At 45.5% G+C, this 19,880-nt stretch overlaps 2 protein-coding genes across 4 annotated transcripts in view; both read left to right on the top strand.

Annotated features, from left to right (window-relative positions):
* LOC139061035 (EEF1AKMT4-ECE2 readthrough transcript protein-like) overlaps positions 1 to 19,880 on the top strand; it is a 140,062-nt gene that overhangs the window by 9,762 nt on the left and 110,420 nt on the right. Inside the window, exons 4-5 of the mRNA XM_070540470.1 lie at positions 2,158 to 2,420; positions 12,707 to 12,989. Of these exons, the coding sequence (XP_070396571.1) occupies positions 2,158 to 2,420; positions 12,707 to 12,989 (546 nt within the window). The remainder of the gene's footprint in view (positions 1 to 2,157; positions 2,421 to 12,706; positions 12,990 to 19,880) is intronic.
* The window catches only part of LOC139061032 (endothelin-converting enzyme 2-like), a 98,033-nt gene continuing 95,746 nt past the window's right edge, over positions 17,594 to 19,880 (top strand). For 2 of the 3 annotated variants that reach the window (XR_011515153.1, XR_011515152.1), the window contains exon 1: positions 17,594 to 17,969. Coding sequence is in view for 1 of the 3 variants with exons in the window: in XM_070540461.1 (XP_070396562.1) it covers positions 17,633 to 17,969 (337 nt within the window). In the remaining 2 variants the exon portion in view is untranslated. The remainder of the gene's footprint in view (positions 17,970 to 19,880) is intronic. The other variant, XM_070540461.1, reaches the window with a different exon arrangement.

Below are 19,880 nucleotides of genomic sequence, written 5' to 3'. Positions count from 1 at the left end.
ATCGCTGGTGATCTGCTTTTTGCTTTTACCACTTGTACAACAAAGCATGCAGCTGAACCAACCTTTTGACACAGATCACTGTCCTCATCCCAGGAGGAACTGATTTCCTACGCAACGCGTTATTTACACGTAGTTCACTCTCCCCCAATATATATGGGGGAGGAGGAGTAGGATATGACGATGCGTAGAGTAAGGTATAAAGGAAAGTGATAACCGCAAAAATATGGGGGGGGGGGGCAGGGGGGGAGGGCTGTAGGCGAAGCCAAAATGGAAAACAGCGCCGCGAAACGCTAGCTGTCAAGAGAGAAGAATGCGAAAACGCTGTCCCCACCAGCGGTAACGTCACACAAGGATAACCGCACATCGAAAGCAATTCGTTACTTCTCCGAACATAAATGAACCCTAAACAGATACCACAAGCGGAACAGACGGGCCTGGCAGTTGCAGTACCTCTGCAGATATTTTCTGCAAATATTCACACAATGCTCATCTTCACTAGCAATTCCTTTTCAGGACTGATGCGTTCATCTTCCCGCGTTTTTTTTCTCTCTTTTTTTGGTGAAGACAATATATGCGTGATGGGACGTAAGGCGGTGTTCTAGATTATAAGCATCTTGCTAGCGTGTACGGTTCCTCAGCGTCTGCGGCCACTATGAAGCTCGGCGCTTCCTTGTTGCAGATGCTTGGAGAAGGTGGTATGGCCAATCCAAAGTTACAAAAAATCATCCTAGCAATAACGCGATAAGTGGCCGTTGATAAAAGAAACATTGCAATGTGCCGGTTCCAATCGTCGGCCAAGTTCAGGTGCAGCGCAAAGTCGAGGATATAACTACTGAGCTCCGGGGTTTGTCTGAAATATCCTCGATTCTGACGCATGGCGCGATCTCTGGTGTTCTGGTGCAGTTCCCGCCTAATTCAGGTTCTGAAAGCTGCAGCGTCTGTTACAGCTTGTCCCGTCGGTACAGTAACTGGTTACATGTAATTGATTACTGGAAAAAAAAAGAGAAAGAACTCATCAGCGCTTTCACTCTGCGAAGAAGGACGATCGAGCAGCGAAGCTGTGGTACTTTTTGCCTCAATCGACGCATCAGCGTGTGTCTGTATATTTGTACACATATATTACAAAGTTGCCTAGGCGACTATGACGCAACCACAACAAACAACGCCCACTCGTGTCAACAGTGTGCATAGGACGCAGGTGGCCGTTAAACTGATCCTCGATGAGAGCTACGATACACGTTGACTGGAGCGCAGTCCAAAGGAGTGCACGAAATAATATATTTGTTTGTAATTAGCGATTGAGCATAATTCTTACATAATTAGCTGAATTAAACTTGCAAGGGCTTGAGTTTTATTCTAGCATACAAAGACGGGGCTGTCCCTTTGCTTCCCGTAGAAGTCCGTGTATTGATGGCAAAACGCGAATTGCACAATATCTACAACTTCACTGTGAACTAGGCGATTAGCAAAAGCAGATGAAACTCCTGCGCATTGTTAGAGTCTTCTTAGCGGCTAATTTTCATATAATTTGTTTCGCGATAGTATCCATAAAACAAGAGTTACAGCCATTTCTTACAACCATACTCCCTGCGTAGTCGGACATGTATTGCAAGCAGACCGGAACTCTCCAGCGTTTACAACTTCACTGTGAACTAACTTCTTTATGACAAATAAATGAAACAGCGTAGTGATAGATTCGTCTGAGCGGCCAATATCAGTTAAATTTTTTCGAGATACTTAGATTAGATTGAGAGCCAGAAAGCATTCGCGAGGAACTGGAGACGAATTTTTTTTTTTTTTTTTTGTTTCGACGCGATCGTTGTAGGCGGACATCGACCAACACCACATTGTAGCTACATACAGCTTCGCTGTTAAATTTATACGGTAACCGCGAGCGTTATCGATTAAACGAAGTATTCGTTAATTTGCAAAATTAGCGAGAAATGTAATGGATTACAATTAATTGTTTAATGTAATTCCTCACGTAGAAGTCTGCCTTAAAGGCTTGAAAAGAAAAGCGCACTATCGTAATTTTGCAAGTCTTCTATTGGCTAATTGAGCCTAAATTATCATATTTCCTATTATTCTAAATTCGCCTAAATTATTATCGCTATTCATCGTCGCTTCAACATTTCTCGCCGATGGTGTCACGTGCAGGTGAGTGTCAGCAACAACGCCAGAGAGTCGCCCGCTGTCACCTTCAGCTTGGACAAGGAGTTCATAACCACACTTGAGATGCTGAAGCGGCACAGGATGACGAAGCGAATCCTGGGCCACTTCAAGCTGACGTACGCCACCTTTGCGTCTACACCGGAGCTGGCCAAGGACAAGGGGCGCTCCGATCAGCTCTTCAAAGACCTCATGGAAATGAGCAGCAAATTTGGGGCCTCCACGTCCTACGAGAACACCATGGCCGACAGGTATGGTGAACATTGCACCCCCCTTCTGAAAGCTTCAAAGCCAAGCTGGCATCGCACACAGCGTAAATGTTGAATAGGGGAAACTACGCATGGGTGAATCTCTTGCGTGTAACAATGATAATCGGTGGTTTAACAAGGATAATCAGTGATAAGCGCCCCGTGGATCAGTGAGAATTCTTCAGCAATTTTGCCGTGTAACGGTGCACATGACTCATAATTAGCGGGCTTGACTGCGCGTGGAAGCATTCTGCACCCACAGTCACAGGCTTACCCATGTGATGAGAGTAGAATATTTCCAGGCGTTGGATGGAAGTCGATTGATGCTATACGCGGGTAATCAAAGATTGTTAAGAGAGCTCGGCATGTTTTGTGCAATGAAGAAAGCGGCTCCACGCCCATGAACTGAAGTATATACGCACTTCGACGCACGGGCATTGGTTGACCATTCCCGGACTATCTATAGTTTCGTAATCACTACGTGGCCCCGAAGTATTATGTATTATGCACGGACCCAAGGTAACCTTTCCATGCAAATGAGGGGGGGGGTATCTTTACTAGTACAAATAGGCATAACGTCCACCATTCGCCATAAAGACGCGTAAACCCGCCAAAGAGAAATGAAATAAGTCGCATCTCACAGTTAGGCCTGCGAGATACAACTATCCTTTAATTGCCAAACAAGGAACCACATCAAATGGACTCGCGCAGGAAAGAAGGGCAGGCAGAACGCTGCCAAGAACAAGTAAACAAGCAAAATGTAAAATGAAAAATTTCAGTAGTCGAATACAACTTAAAAAAAACATTAGTTAGCAACCGAGGCACAGGGACCGCGCGGGGTTGTGTTACTCTACCAGTCAATCACAGAAGCAAACAAAATCATCGTTATACGGCCTTTTCAAAATGGCGTCATACTCTTGAAAAATTCGGAGTGTCCACTGTTCTTGAAGTGTCTTTTCATCGGCGGAAGAAATGAGCCGTACAACAGACATGTACGAGGTGCATGGAGTCTGAGCATTTCACTCTTGAAAAGTCTATGGTACAGTTCATTTACCTGCTTAGCCCGTTTTACTCATGAAACTTCACTGCAAATTGAAGTACAAATTGAGAATATATATTCAATAATAGTTCAATAATTCAGTTCAATAACAAATTCAACAATTCAGTTCAATAACAAATTAGGCTTTCGCCATACCGCTATAATTAGCGAAAGAAAACGTACAAAATTACGTGGTAATCATTTTTGTTCTGCGGTTACCGCCTTATTTGGGTAACAAGGAAATTTGAAGTACGAATTATTTGCAGCCTCGCGGAGGAACAGTGATTGGCAGTTATGAGAGCATGCACTGTAAAAAAAGTGTGTAAAATTACAGGCGTTTTTGCAGAAATTTGCTGTTGCCGCACGGAAAAAATCTGTTACTGGAAAAAACAGAAAGGTGATCAAGCAAAAAAACAGACATTTTCTGCTTTTGACTGCCGTGGTCTAGTCACGTGCGTCTCTATTAAGAAGTAAGCTACGAATAATGCACCTGAAAACCTTAAAAACATCCGTTTATTTTTTAAAGCCTAGAGTGTAGTAAACTAAATTTTTTTCTCACTACTAGTACTATGTGGTTGCTTTTGATGCGGAGCTGCACTTCGCAAGATGGCTTCCGCATGAAGAGGGGCTTGGTGTCTTCGTGCGTCGTTTTATTCGTTTCATTTGGACAGGTGAGTGAAAAAACAATCTTTGCCGCTTGATACAGACAGTGTGATTTGCTTTGTGTCCCCGGTGGAAATCTCTAAACTATATTGTAGATGTTGCGTGCGATGGCGGTGGATTACTGTAGCGAAATATTAAGGCATGGGCACAGAGCTCGCATCTCACTAAATGGCGGGAAAGCCCGAGCCCTGTGTAACTTTCATCCTCCGCCTTGCGGTTTCAAGCTGCCTACGCTCCGTAAATTGTTCATGGTGAAGGTGCAGCTTTGACACACAGTTAAAAGTTAAAACGAACAGGACGAGCGCTCAGGCGCGAATCACTTGCCGCCGCGGACGCCGCCGTAGCGGCAAGCGTCTTGTGTCTATTCCAGATTTCCATTGTACTAGCTTCTAAATCGTGCCGCGGCCTCGCTACCGCAACCACGCAGCCCTTGATTTTCATCGCATTCACGATTGCCTCTAAAGGCTATTTGAAATCTTTGCAACGTGTTTTAACGCGGTGTGTGCATTAAATTTGAGATCTGCCAGGGCTCGGGTTCTCGCTTGAGCTTCGACTCGCGGCATTGGCCGCCGCGCCGACTGTCGTCATGCGGCCGGCACACCGGCCACTCGCGCGAGCCGAACTAGTCCCTTGCCTAGCTGTCGGCAAGCAACGTCGACCCGGAGGTGGATCGTTCGTTTCCCACTTTGCGGTAGCTGCGCGGCCTGCGCTCCCCCGTGTATTGCGGTGGAGCATGTCTTCGCCTCAGTAGGCTCGGCGGCCTGGTCGCCGCCGCTGTATCGGTATACGCGTCAAATAGATTCCACACGGCTTTTGCTATGGCTGTGAAATATAATCTGAAAATTGTAATGTTGAATATGCTGTTTGATTTGTTTGTCGGCTAATGAGACTACCATATTGGACTATATCACGTATTAGGGACAGTTCTGGACGGTGACATGCATGTTATGCGGGGAACGGGCCGTCGGTCACCCGCACGTGTCAGTTCTCTTCGAAGGCTGGCGCAGAATTGCAAACGGCGTAGATGCTTGACAGCATGCTTAAATTACGAGCAGATTGGGGGCACGGGTTACTAGACTTCTTATTAAGGGCTAAGATTCGGCTTCGAGCGAACGCGGATCTGTGCTGACGTAGTCCGTCGAGTCGCCTGTCGCCGACGCTTGCATGCAACCTGGTGCGAGTTAACGGTGCTTGCATTAATAAAACTGAAAAAAAAATTCTTCAGCACACAGTTCAGTAGTCTTGACTTGGGGTCATTAGATTACGCCACAGTATGTTACGCTGCTCGTGTGCTGCGCTAGCTATTCCCAAATAAAACTGTCGTTTCCAGGACAGGTGGCATTGCGTTTTAGGTGCGCCCGTTGCGTACGCAAAGCTTTTGTAGGCGCACACCTGTAGCTGTTTGTTACCAGAGCCTTCACGCTATTGAAAGCGTCTACTATCACGTATTGGACGAGCGGCTGCGTTTCAAGTTCATGCATGTGTGAAATCACGTCCTGACCAGTTGTCAATGGCTTATAGGATTATGACACTCTCCTCCGCGCAGCGCTTTCCTCCTCGTTTCCCCTCGCACGCCGGCTCCCAACGCTGCACACAGCACGCTTTTTGTCCAGGCAGCCGTAGGCCATCCGCGGCATTAAATTCTGGCGCGTGTTTTGGGGCTGGCGGGGGCCTCACTGAGCTAGCTAATCGTCATAGATGGTGGTAAAAGCAGTGGTAATGCTGAAAGTGATTTTTTGGGTAGTTTTGGTTTTCTGCGTGCAAAAATATTCGAGGCATTGAGCGAAGCTGCCCATTTCTGTTTCAGGCAAAGCACATGACCAACCACGTAAACATCTTGCTAGGCTCGAATGTTGCACAGACTTTTGATGACCGACTAAAGGCTGTTGGACGGCAAGTTTTTCGTTACGCACACAGCCAAGTAAAAAAAGAATGTGTGAAGTCTTGTCTTCAAGAAATAGAAGCTGCCAAAACTAACAGGAAGTCGATGGCAGTTGAATACGAAGCCATGCCACTACTACTGCTCGCAATCTTCGGAGAAGACAAAGAGCTGTTCTACAAGCTAACAGAGGTAAAAACTGACAAATGTAGTTTGCATTATTTCCTTGCAGTGGTCGCACGTTAATGCACAATGTGAAGTGTCCCATTAATTTATTCCTCCCAATAACCAAGTCAGCACTGCCTTTTATAACAGTAGCGCAGTGATTGTTTTAATCCCACGTCTGTAACATTTGTACAGAGATAACAGCAAAATCAGGAAATTTTATGTCAACCTTGCCCATAAACAAAAATTTATCCTCAAAGCCAGCAGACTTGCTGCGGTGTGTTTTAGCGTGCGACGCAATGGTAACTCATATTAAGTGAAATGGCGTCTGTGTTGAGGATTTAAGGCAACATTTTTCTTTTATTACATCCCATTGACCGATCCTAACGCTAATGCACATGTGAATTGTATTTTTCATGTAAGAAGACGGCCAGCGACGATGGCTTGGGGGATCTGCCAAGCTGTCCTTTCATCTGCGCGGAAGGTAAGATACTGATGACTGACTAAAGGGGCAGTTCATAAAAAAAATAGCTGAGAAATGCACTAAATGGTGCTACCTTGTCCGAAATGCAAATCTTTATTATATTAGACAAATGTATGCATTTTATTAAAAGGCACTTCCCGCTGATTGAAATGCTTAATGAGTATTGTTGGCTCGATGTGCCTATCATGTGTAGGCCAATGCAATCTTCGTCGTTATCCCTTCCTCGTTTTTCACTTATCTTCCTAAACCTAATGGTGATGGACCCACCCCTCTGAATAAAGAGACTGTACGCGTAACTGAAAGACATAATGGAAACAGAAGGACAAAGCGAATAATAATCCTTCCTTCCAACTCTTTTCCAGGATGGACTTTTCTCACTGCTAATTCATACACAATCTGCATGGACACCCATTCAGTACTTCATGCATCGAAGCCAGACGAGGCCTTCAAGCTGCTGTTCTTTGCCCATTTTGCTTTTAACATCCAGTACCAGAAGGAGACGAGCCTGTGCTTGGAATTCACACAGAGGTAAGAACTGAAGCCAATGTTCACTCACTTGTACACTTGCCTGACGTAACAGCACGCCCTGCGCAAACGCATACTGCAGTCCGCCAATCTTCCAAAACCTTATTTAGAAAAGCGGTTACTACGCTGCTAAACTGGCAGTATGCCAAGAAAATGCACTTCAACTGAAAAGCTTTTTGAACAGTGTGCGTGTTCATCGAGAATATCATACTGTCAATGAAGTTTGCTTATAGAGGTGAAAGTTGGCATTTCTTCAGTTTGGCATTGAACTATCACTGGGACCCAGTAACGCTATAGATATTTGTTAGTGTGCTGTAGTATAGGAGCAGCACCGAAGAAAATTTGCTTTAAGGTAGGGAGTTTTAGCAACATTGTAGTACAAGAAATTAATAATTGATTTACCATTGACTGACGTAGTAACATGCCCTCATTATCCAGTCTCATTTTTGAAAATATGTGTCAAACAGTGAGACCTCATAAAGAAACCTTTTATGTCTTTAGTTAACAGTACAGCATCAGCTAGGGATCACGCCTGTGTGCTGTCTATTAGTTCTGCTGGGAGGCTAATGCAAGAGCATACAGTCAAGGATGCATTCTAGTAAACGTGACGGTCTGAGATCAGGTACTTTGTTGTTTTGTTATAATAAAGCGCAACACCAAAAACAAAGCAAGTGACAAGCACGGAACTGTATTATAAACGTTAATTCTTTTAACCTTTGCAGCCTTCTATTTTAAAAAGTGTGAGAAACGCGCCGATGCTTTCTATTGTGCTGGATTGTACTGCAAAGTGGACATTATGTACCTCATAAGGATGAATAATTAGACGATTATTCAGCTTAAATTAGGTAACAAACTTTACTATTTCTGCTTTAAAGGGAAGGTTGTATCGTAAAATTTATCTGTCAACGTTGAAGGTTAGGCTTATTTTTAAATTTTGTTACTCGGCAATGTATATCGAAGTATCGAAGGAAAGTTTGTTCAATTGGATGGCCCACTTTACTTAACTATACAATGCCGTAACTGCTCATCGTATTCCCGCCGAAATCTAGTTAACTTATACATCATAAAAATACACTAACTGCGTTTGTACTTGCTGCATGTATTAGAAGTGCGAGAAGCGATTTTTCTATGAATATGCAATGGTGGAAAGCTGACTCAACGAGCTTTCATATGTGTATTTTTGTTGGTCGATGTCTCGAATGATACTGCCGTTTAGGAATATTTAAAACAGCTCATATTCAAAGTTGGCGACCATCAATTTTGCAACATAACCTACCTTGCTTCTGAGATGAAAAATAGAAAAGTCAGTCAAAGTCAGATACATTTGAGGTACCTAATGTCTGCCTTGCTGTACAGGCCAGCTCGACCACACCGACGTAGCTAAGTATTTAAAACAAATATCTTCAAAAGTGACAAAAATCACCCTGTATATAAAATATCAATCGGACGGAAAAAAATGTCTCTCCCGCTCTTTTTCTGCCGCATTTCACACATACACACTTAAGGTAATGGAATCGGGGTACGGATTCCGGGCTGTTTTTTATGGGAGAGGGGTGCGTTCTGACATGGCAAACCGTTGTAGCAAGGTAAGCAAAAGAGACCTAATGTTTTATTAAAGCACGTTTCTCCTTGTTTTATCCATTCACGCCTCCTCATTCATAAGGCCACATGTACTGTAGTTGCTATGAGTTCCTAGGGCGCATAAGCTACGAACGAGTCCGACACTTTTATCATTACCCACTGGATCAAATCCTCACTTGTGGACATGAAAATCGATCTCAAGTCATTTAATATGTGGTAGTAAAATGAGGTGATCACTGAGAAGCAAGGTACTTAAATGACTTCACTAGCATTCTAGATACTTCTGTTTCCAGTGGTACCTGTGTGACCGGAAACTCCAACACATGCCTCGCAAACAATGACATTGTAGAAGCATCGTATGCTCTTTCCGCCTAGCAGTGCCTGTGAGTCATGCTGATGTGCGGTTGTTGATAAAACGAATCTTGCTGCTTTATCGCTATGAGGAGCTTGACAAGAAGGTTTGAGCAGCAAAGTGACGCCTCACAAAGCTAGAGTTTTATTTCTGGGTGGGAACAGATAAGATATTAGTGCTTTTCTTACTTAGCCTTTACCCCTCAGAACATAGCGGATCATATATGAGACCTGATTTTTTTAACACATCCGCCCTTGTCAGAATGGTTGTGCAAGTGTAGAACGAATATATTTTTGTCTTTCAACTATAAAAATTGTTTTTGTGCCTGGTCGTTAGTGATAGCTCGTGGCTCTTTGTTTCAGGGCTATTGCAGGTATTAATCCTGCAAGAGGAACAAAGGTGCAAAAGAATGGCGGGAAGCAGCACTGCCTGTCACCAAGAGTGGCTGCACTCGTAACGGCTTTGAAAGACTATGACTTTTAGATTTTTAGTTTCTGTTGCTTGTAATTGTATAACATTTTATTATGTTGGGCTCAGAAATAGTTTTCGAGCTATAGATGACTGCTGATGAGACTTTCGTTTTAATAAAGTGTTCATTCATATCAAGCTGCTTGACTTTTGGTTCTCGGGCAATGCTATACTGATGAAAATCAGTGTGTTGTGCAGACGTTTCATATTTAGATATTCTTAAATTACTACAGGCAACTTCCCTCGAGCAACGAATTATGTAATATCACACTTTCATTGGTCTAAACGATGCAAAGATCGTATCTGTAATTTAATGAGCCCTTGTGCTCGCACAGAAACCGTATTTTGTGCGGGGAAAAAAATTGGAATAAAAGGAAAACAAATAGGAAACAGAACTTTGAAGGAATTTCAAATATATTTTCTGCAAACCAAAAAGAAAATTGTGTGTAAATTAACAGGGCAGCCAAAAACAGACAACTAAACTCACTTTGCATTCACTAATTTTCTGTACATGATAGAAAAGAAACATTGTAAAATAACAGAATAACTGAAAACAGAAAAATGAATTTCACACATTTTCTGTACATGACAGAAAAGAAACACTGTAAAATAACACAATCACTGAAAACAGAAAAGTGAATTTCACAGACATTTTACAAGCTTTCAGTAAATAATGAGAAAGAAAAACCTGAAAATCACCGACTTGCTTCGAAACAGAAAATGAAATTTTAAAGAAATTTTACAGGGATTTTCGGTAAATGATAAAAAACTAACATTGTAAAATAACCGAAAAACTGAGAAACGGAAAACAGAACTGTACAGACTTTTTCTGGCAGGACAGCTGCCAGAAAATGTCTGTTTTTTTTCGAAAAAATTTTTTACAGTGTGGACACGGCTTCAAAGCAGACTTAAATTGTGTCCGACTATAGTAGCGTTTATTGCAATAGCTCTGGATGAATAATAGAGAAACATATATTTGCCGAACAATCCCAGTTCTTTTCGATCCTTCGTTTACTGTTCTCTCAAGCGCCAAAACTTGCGTATTGTTATTTGGAAAGTTGAGTAACGATACGTGGCCGCCAGTCCCGCGCAACCGCATAGCGCGCAGGACGCTGCGGTTCTAATATTTGGGGTTTTACGTGCCAAAACCACTTTCTGATTATGAGGCACGCCGTAGTGGAGGACTCCGGAAATTTTGACCACCTGGGGTTCTTTAACGTGCACCTAAATCTAAGCACACGGGTGTTTTCGCATTTCGCCCCCATCGAAATGCGGCCGCCGTGGCCGGGATTCGATCCCGCAACCTCGTGCTCAGCAGCCCAACACCATAGCCAGTGAGCAACCACGGCGGGTACGCTGCGGTTCTAGACGCGCTGCGCCCACCGCGATAAGTTAGAAAAACACGCACATAAGCACAGCAGAGAAGTGGCTATACGTCAGGTGGTTCGACTCATAATTGTAGATGCGTCACTCAAAACACGCGGAATTGTTCTGCACTTCCGGCGGTGTTTTGCCTACTTGCTTTTTAAGTAAAAAGATGTTGATCCATAAATATTCTCAAGAATAATGGTTAAACTTGTTAATTTTCACTTTTCCTTCCTGTTTGGCTGTTGCCTTGGCTCTCTCCCTAAGTAGATGACTTATTTTCTCAAAACCTTGCGACTCTTGTTTCCAATTACTAATTTTGCGCGAAACGTGCTGTACAATTGGGAAAAACCAGACGAGTTGACAGGTGAAAGGCATATTGCCTATGGGTTTAAGAGTTATTTCAGGGTTTTATTATGGACGCTGTTTCGCATAAATTTGCGCGTATATAACCCATATCGCGTGTATATGGTTCCGGAGATCTGCCAGTTGAAGCTAGCGAGTGTACAAGGCATATCGACTTGGAACGAATTGATAGGATGGCACCGGTTTCGACATAAGCACTGTCAAACTTGCGGTAAAAATGCACAGTTGCACTTTTTCGAGAAAACGCTGTTTTGTGCATTTTAGCGCAAGAGTAAATAGAACCCCAATCCATTTTGTCGGACGGTTGGAATTATAATATCTCGAAACTGGTTTAATCCTGAGACTTCTTTCCAAGTGGGCACGCCTTGTGACCTCACTGGCTAGCAAACATAAATGCGCAGCGTAATGTAAATAAATAAAAAAGTTCATTACTCGAATTACTCAAATTATTCAAATAAGCATCTTGAACTCTCGTAAAATTAATGACTTCCTCCTCGAGTAATCTAGCTCAAGGGTTAGATTCGTGCTATCCGCCAAAGGCAATTTTCGAAAAATTCTAAAGAGACACTGAAGACTGCTTACGCGTGAGAACGCGAGAGCGGTGTACCGCTTGCAGACCTCGAAACATCATGAATGCGCTCATTATATAGGCTCCTAACGTGGCGCCACCTTTTCCCTGTAAGTTGCGCTGTCACGTGTTCAATGCTCCTGTGCGCACCTTTAGTCAGCCAAATGTTTAGACGTGACGTGTGCAATGACGCATGCATTTGGGGAACCTTTGATTGGCCAGAACCGCGAAGCCGAAAAGAAGGACAGCCGTGGCCTCGACGAAACGTACTCTTCTTGCACCGTGGAGACCAGGGTTCGATTCCCAACCAGATCAAAACGAAGCAAATTCTCTCTTCAAAGACAATATTTTACTTTTTTGCAAGAACCTCAGGATACATTCGACGTCAATCCTAGCACTTTCTGACATGTTTTTACACAGTGCTTCGTCGGCCATTTTCGGTACCATTTTTTTCCGTCACGCCCACTACGAAGGATTTTCGCCTAATGGGGCGCATGATGCTTTCACTCCAAAACATTGTGCAGCTAAACACAGAACACCTGCTATATACTCTTTTCATATAGGTACTCTAAATAATGCGAGAACTTGGGCTTAGTAATATTGATTTAGCCCCTAATTGACCAATGCGCATCAAGATTACTCTGCATATTATATTCCTTGCATTCTGCCCGTTTTCGCGAAGTAAAAACGTCATGAGACATCTAGCTTTTTTTTAGAAAACCACGAAAGCTAGCATGTGTATCGTTCTCGAGCGTACCTAGTAGCCCTCTTTGACAGCCTCGCTGGTCAAAGAAAAAAAAAACACTAAAAAGGAAGCACGTGACATGGTCGCAGCATGCCCCTCGAGCTTCACCCACGCAACATCCCAACGGTGGCGCCGTCTACCGACTACGACACCTGGAACGCCGCGCTGCGCCGCCACTTCAACCAGTCTTTCGACAACATCCCGTCAGTGACCCTCAAACGCCCCAAATACTTCAGGGCGGTGTTCATGCTGCACGCCGCATTCGGGGATACCAAGACTTTGGACTTTTTCGGCTGGCTCTCCATACAGTCGCTGATACACTTCACGAGCCCGAAGCTGCTCTCCAGTTACTACTACTCTTCCGAGGAGCAGGTAAGGAGTCGTGCTTTCCACACGCAATGACGTTGCGGAATTTCATCCCTGAGAACACATGCAAGGTTCGGAAATTATTTCGTGCCAAACAAAAAACGTTGCATGGCATTCCGTAGCTGTGTTGTCTGGGTCACCAGTGTTTCGATGTCGGATTTAATCTCTGCTTTATTGAGCACTTATCGAGCACAAGCACTTATACGGGCACTCGAGGCACACTCGCGCCGTCGCCGTCGCCGTGATGTCCCGGTGTGGATGGTGCAAGTCGCCGCGTTTACGCGAGGCTCGAGCGCGGAGTTTTGCGAGGTCTCCTGAGACGCGAGGGCCGCGCAGTGTGTTTGTCTGCAAAACAATACCGCATTCACTAGAGGCGCTTTTTTCGCGCTTTGAACCATCGAACTCATGGCTGAGTGGTAGCATCTCCGTCTCACACTCCGGAGACCCTGATTCCATTCCCACCCAGCCCTTCTTCCAGGTTGTTTTATGCGAAGCATATTACTAGAGCTCAACCCAGCTGCTCAGGCGGGGCGGTGTCGCCTTCAATACCACGTGACACCGTGACATCACGACAGAGGAGAAATGAGGCTCCAACTCGCGCCGTCGCTCGCGGCGTCGTCTTCAAGGCTGACCACGTGACACCGTGATGTCACGACAGAGGAGAAACGGGGCTCCAACTCGCGCCATCGCTCGCGGCGTCGCGGCTGTATATAAGCAGCTGCGCTTGCCTCTGCTAGACACTCACGAGGTGAGATGCCTCCTGGAGACAGAGCTCCTCGTTGGAATGAGAAGCGAAGTTTGCGGCATGCTACAGAGAATCTTTCTAGGTGGCTTTGCTACGGCGCAGCGACTACGCGCCCCGCATCGGACGCGGTGAGCGTCGAGCAACGCAGCGTTCGGTGCGACAACGAAATGTGCGCCTGAGCAAGCGCCGCACGCATGAGCCGACGCCGACGACACCGGCTTTTCTGCGACAAGAGCTCCTTATCGCTGTCGCGTTAAAACAAAGGCTAGTATGCTTCGCATCGTGGGCTTAACCTTAGCTAAGCCACAGCCAGTTTTTTATTTATGTATCGCCTTACGGGATTTTTTGCTCACGGCCAACACCGCCAACAACAGCTTTTCTGCGACACGAGCTCCTTAACGCTGTCGCGTTAAAACGACGCACCCTAGTCACGGGCACGCGATCACGGTTTCGCTCAATAAGCTTGCCGCGGAGCTGCAGACCGGCGTTCTCCATTGCTCTACTGGCGGGAGCGTTTGCGAGTACAGCCACTTAGAGTTCCTGCTGTGCGGCGCTGCCCTTACAACACTGTGCATCATATACAGTTGTCTGACCGGAACGACTTCAAGCAGCAAACGCTGACGGTTGTTCTCTTTTCTCGTCTCGCAAACTGTTGAGGCGCGACGCCGGCAATGGCTCTGGGGTCGCTCTTCTCCAGCCACCGTTGTGAGGCACCTCATCTTCAAGCGTGTTCGTTCTTGTTCAGGCGCCTAATGTCCACGTGGTTGCTTTCGTGCTATCGCGCTAACGGATTTTGTGCGGATCAGAACCGTGAACGTCATTGGAGGGAAAGCGAGATGAATTGGCGCTACAAGAAATGCCGCGGAGCAGCACCGCCGTCTTGCAGCGACCGCGATCCAATCAAAACAGAAAACGCAGTGACTAGACAAGTATGAACGGCCGTCTGCAGCCGGCGTGAACAGTACGGCCGTGGTAAATGCGGCGGCGGAGACTGCCGCCTTGCGCTAAAAGTGGCGTCAGAGTAGACTTGCTGAGCGGGTGTGCGTCCGTGAGTATGCGTCCGAATTTGCTTTTACGTCATGCATCTGTAACCCTGCCGTACTGCTGCTACCCATTGACAGTGATTGCACAATGAAGTTCTCGAATGAATCTGACGCCTTGTGCAGACGTGCCCATGTTTTTCCGATAAGTACAGTTAAAACTCGATCTAACGAAACACGATTTTACGAAGTTCCCGATCTGACGATGAAATTTCCGTAACGCGGCAGTTGCCCATAGGGTTGAACGTTGTCATCAACTCGAATTAACGTATCTAACTTGGCCTAAGTCGATTTAACGAAGCTTTTTACTGTAATAGATGAGCAATAAAGAACGGCGATTTCTTTCGAATTTTGACGCATACGGGTTTTTTCTCGAACGTGGGCTTTAAAGCTAACGCGTTGGAACATCTAGGCGCCCTAGTCGCGGCCCTAGCTTTATTTTGATGAGACTGCATGCCACGCCCATGTGCGGAAATGCGGACTCAACACCGCCTCGGTAGAGGCGGTGGTGGTTGCTTTCGTTATGTCATGGTTTACGCCACAGGTCGCCCCATTAGGGGCAACTACGATGCAGCGATAGCCTTTTGGCGTGTAGCTACGTTACAATTTAACATTTCGAAGAGCCGAAAAATGCTTTCCTCGAGTGTACAAACTTCCCGATTTAACGAAATAAATCGAGCGTGGTCATCACTTCATTAGATCGAGTTTCGACTGTACTCCGTCGAACTATAGCGTAGTCGCCAAGGGTGGATGCGAGGCGCCACCGCTTCTATGGCAAAACTGTCTGCGTGGTGACCTCGCGACGTAAGCCCGTAGCACGTACACGTCCTGTAAGTAGCGATGCTATATGCGTCACTCTAATGAGTGCTTCCTTCGCGACGATCAGCTGTATGCGCGATCTTCTTCGCTTTTAAGAAACTTGCTTACCTTCGTGTTGGTTAGCTGCTGGAAAGAAATACCCACCACTGCCGGGAATCAAACCGCGGTCTATGCGGGGGAAACAAACTGTCCACCGCGCAGCTAATCTAGCAGCTGGTGTGTTGCTCGCCGCCGGGTGTCTCGGAGGCTCGTGCTGGCTTGGGTGTGAGTCGAGCCGGTCTCGCTATAGCTGCACATGGGGCATTTGGTGAGAGGGCCGAGCACAAATGTATACTCTTGCAAGCGCTCTTAGTCTTCGCACAGAGCTCAGAGATCGGAGGAACATTTAAGCGAAATGCCAAAATCTCTTTATAAACTGATAAAGTATTGTTTCAAAACTATGTGTTAGCCAATTTCTTGGTAGTAGGTTGCGTACTGGAAACGATAATAAATTGTCAAAGTTTTACTTTTGCTCGGTTTTTCCCGCCCACAAAAACCGGCGCCAGGTCAGTGTGACTTCACAAATTTTGAGGTATCTTTTTTTCGTATTTTGGCCATTGTGGCCGAAGTTTTTCAAACTTGAAACTTGCCGAATTCAGTCACCGAGCTCTTTGGATTGAAATGTAGTCCTCCATAATGATGAAAGATTAACTAGGCCAAAGCAGACATTGGCAGAATCCGTCACGTGACGGCGAGCTTGCGCTTGAAATTCAGGGCGGCGTCAGCACGAGTTCATTATATTTGCATGCTTTCTGCTTTGCGGAGCCTTTTCTCGTCATGGTAAGGGGTATTTTTTCTCGGGACTTCTTCTCACTTTGCTGTAGGGTAATATTCTGCTGCCCGTGGAATAATTTCCGGTTTACGCCCCTTCAACTACTCTGGAAAATAATGCAAGGCGAAGTGGAAAAAAACGTGACGGGAGGTTTTACTCGGTGTCCGAGATGTGTGCGATTTGTTAAATGTTCTCGCTGGCTAGGCGGAATTTTTTTCGGTTCGCTAAACAATCATTACCCGCCAGTGAACGTTGTTGGAGGACGCTGGTTAACGCTGACGGCTGGAGTGCCTCACTTTTTTTTTTGCGCGTAAGTTTCTTTTTTCTCTTTCGTTCACAGAGAAGCAGTACGTTCCGTCTGCATTGGGTAAACAAGCAATCGAGTGGTATTGTCGACTTGTCATTTCCTTTCCTGCAATTAACTACAGGGTTCAGACCATCATAACACCAGATGGAATAGTGGCGAATGTCCCCGCACCCCTAAAATTTAAGTTGCCGCAACAGTTGTTTCACCGAACCAGTTTCGACTGCCAACCAGGGGCTGTATCCATCATCACGTCATGAAACAGTGCCTCACTCTGTTCCTGTACTCGCTACAACGGGCGCGCGCGAAGGCATTAAGACAACCGCGCATCCCAATTATTTCTGCGCATTAACACATTCTGCTGGGTCATGACGTCGGAGTTATTTTCGAAACGCCAGGCTTGGCGCTTCGAGATCAAATCTAGTAATACCAGTCTAAAATATCTCACGTCTTGCCCAAAGTTCGAGCTTGCTAAGTGTCCGTCCTTAGACGTACGAGAAGAGCGTGTTAAATGTACTTTACGACTACGGCACGCGAGTTGGCAAGAAGTAATGAGCGAATAAACTTCGTCGCGACAAAGCTACATTCCACAAAAAAGTTGAGGGAAGCGCTGGTGCCTACGCTGTGGCAGAATCGCGTAAATAAATTGTTCTCACGAAGCAGCTATATAACCGAATTTCATTGTCATTTCCAGAAGTAGGACCTGGCAGACAGAAAGCAGTATTACGCTTATACGCTTGTATGCAACATGACGCAGCATATTCACACTTTCACACATTTCCAGAGCAGCTATGTTGCCGGCTTTCGTTATCACTTCCAAAAGTAGGAACTGGCTGAAAAGAAACAGCATTGCTCTAATAACGCCTGTGTGCAACCTGACGCAGCGTATTAACATTTAAACGCGTTCGCAAAGCACGCTCGGCTGGGTCAATGGCCCCGAAAAATACAAACCTTAGCGAGTTAGCGGCACCTGTCGTTACAGTAAAGTCGAGCGCTCCGCAACTCGCAGGCCTTCACCGCGCACCGAAGCCACTGCCTTGCACAAACGCACGCGGCTTTCCGCTCCGCCCTCAACGCCCACATCTGGATGGTCGTGCCCAAGGCGACTCTACAGGACGTGCGCGAAACGGCGAACGACGTCTGGCGAGCCTTCGCGGAGCTGCTGGGCGAGGAAAACCGGACGCTGGTGGGCAGCAGCAAGCCGCCGCCCAAGGACCCGTACCAGGAGGCCCTCTTCTTGTACCGGTCGATGTCCAAGCCCGAGAAGGTGGGCGTTTTTATTTTTTGCAGTGATTTATTTTAGAATGTCGTCAGTGCGAATGCGCATTACCGATGGCACACGGACAAAAGAAAGCGCGAACGAAACAAGTGCAGTGAAACCTCGTTATAACGAAAAGAGATGTCAGGAAATAACGAATATAACGAAGTAACGATGAACCACAATACAGACGCATAGTGCAGTACGTGCGATATCGATATCAATAACGAAGTAACGCTACATTACGTTTCAATATTGTTGTAAGGAGGTTTTATTGTATAGCGTGTGCACAGCGAAACAGCTTACACAACCATACGCAATCTGAGTACAATTTTTGTGTTTTACGTGCCAAAACCACGACTTGTTTATGAGGCATTCCACCTCTGGCGAACTACGGACTATCCTATTTTTGACCACTTGCCGATCTTTAACGTGCTCCCACTTCATGGAACACGGGTAGTTCTTGCACTTCGCCCCCATCGAAATGCCGACTCCGCGGCGGGGATTCGATCCTATGGTCTTGCGCGCTTAGCAGCGCAACGAAATAGAGGCTAATCCAACACCGTGGATAACACGAAACCTCAATACAACGTTGAAATCATACAACACATACAAAGTCATATATAATCAGTAGAAAAAATATTTCAAAAACGATGCCACTAGCTAGCTGTGGAAGGTGGTTCCGTGATATGCATGTGCTTTTGAGGCAGAAAACGTGGGAGTCCGTAACATTCTTCCGGGGACGAAAGAAGCTCTCCATTAAATGTTTTATTGCGCATGGCCTGTGATGCACAAATAAAGCACTAGTTGACAATTAGCGTAATTGATACGCTGTTTTATTCCAGATGCTGACGCCGGCCGTATCTAGTTTCCTTTATTCGATGCGCCTTTATGAGTCGGTTCATTACACTTCCCCCAGCGTTACATACCACATTGACGCAGGGCAAACTCTATTTGTTCTCTTGCAAAACTCAAGTACACTTTCGTTTGCTCTCCTTTTATCATCCTGTATTGGCTATTCAAGGCGACCAGGTTGTTCTTGTGATAAACAATTCCCGCTTCTTTCGGGCTGTTGATGTTGAGTTCATCTGTCAATTACACATTGCATCGCGTTACTGGCCCATTAAACTTCCGCATTTTATTATACCGCGCTTAGCAGTGAACTGCTTAAGCAACGAAGTCCACGTCTTAATCAAAAATGAATCATTGACAGCGGCCTAAAGTTCGAAGGCGGGGCTCATAATATTCACGGGAGAGATCTTCCAGCTGAGATTTGCGTTAGGCGATACATATCGGCACTGCTCTGCCGTACAGTCAACAAAAATATTGAAGATTTCTACCTTAAGTACTGGCGAGTTGCTGCTCATAGGAGTTGGCGGCAATCCTCAGAAGACTCTTCTTATAGGGTGCTCGAAGAAGTGCCAAGCACCCATTACCACACTTATGCGTGTGAAAATTTTTGGTTCTGACATTATGTTCTCGCCCACACCTCTATTATGAGATGCTACGAGCTAAATGAGTAATAGCTAGGCGTAACAGAGGGTGTGGAGTGAAACTTTAATACCCTCTGGGGTGTAATTGTAAACTCGGCGTGGAAATAGGCGAACCTTATCTGCTTTCGCTTGTGAATTTGCGTTATACAGGTTAGTGGCAAATATTACGAATAGCAGAACAAGCACGAGGCAAATTGAAATGCTCAATTTGTCCTTTTCTCGTCGAATCTAAGCACCTTCGCTATTCTCGGAGCAACGTGTACGGACGAGAAGAACTTCAGTTTGGCCTAGTTGGTGTTTACTGCATATCATATTGATGGCAAATAATGATGGGAACAGTGGAAGAGAACACAAAAATACGACATGGGCGGTAACTTTCAACTGTCTTATTCACGGCAACCCATGGGCATATATAGACAAATAGAAC

The sequence above is a fragment of the Dermacentor albipictus genome, chromosome 6 (genome assembly GCF_038994185.2).
Source record: "Dermacentor albipictus isolate Rhodes 1998 colony chromosome 6, USDA_Dalb.pri_finalv2, whole genome shotgun sequence".
Classification (NCBI taxonomy): Eukaryota; Metazoa; Arthropoda; class Arachnida; order Ixodida; family Ixodidae; genus Dermacentor; species Dermacentor albipictus.
This window is presented reverse-complemented; position numbering and strand designations above follow the sequence as displayed.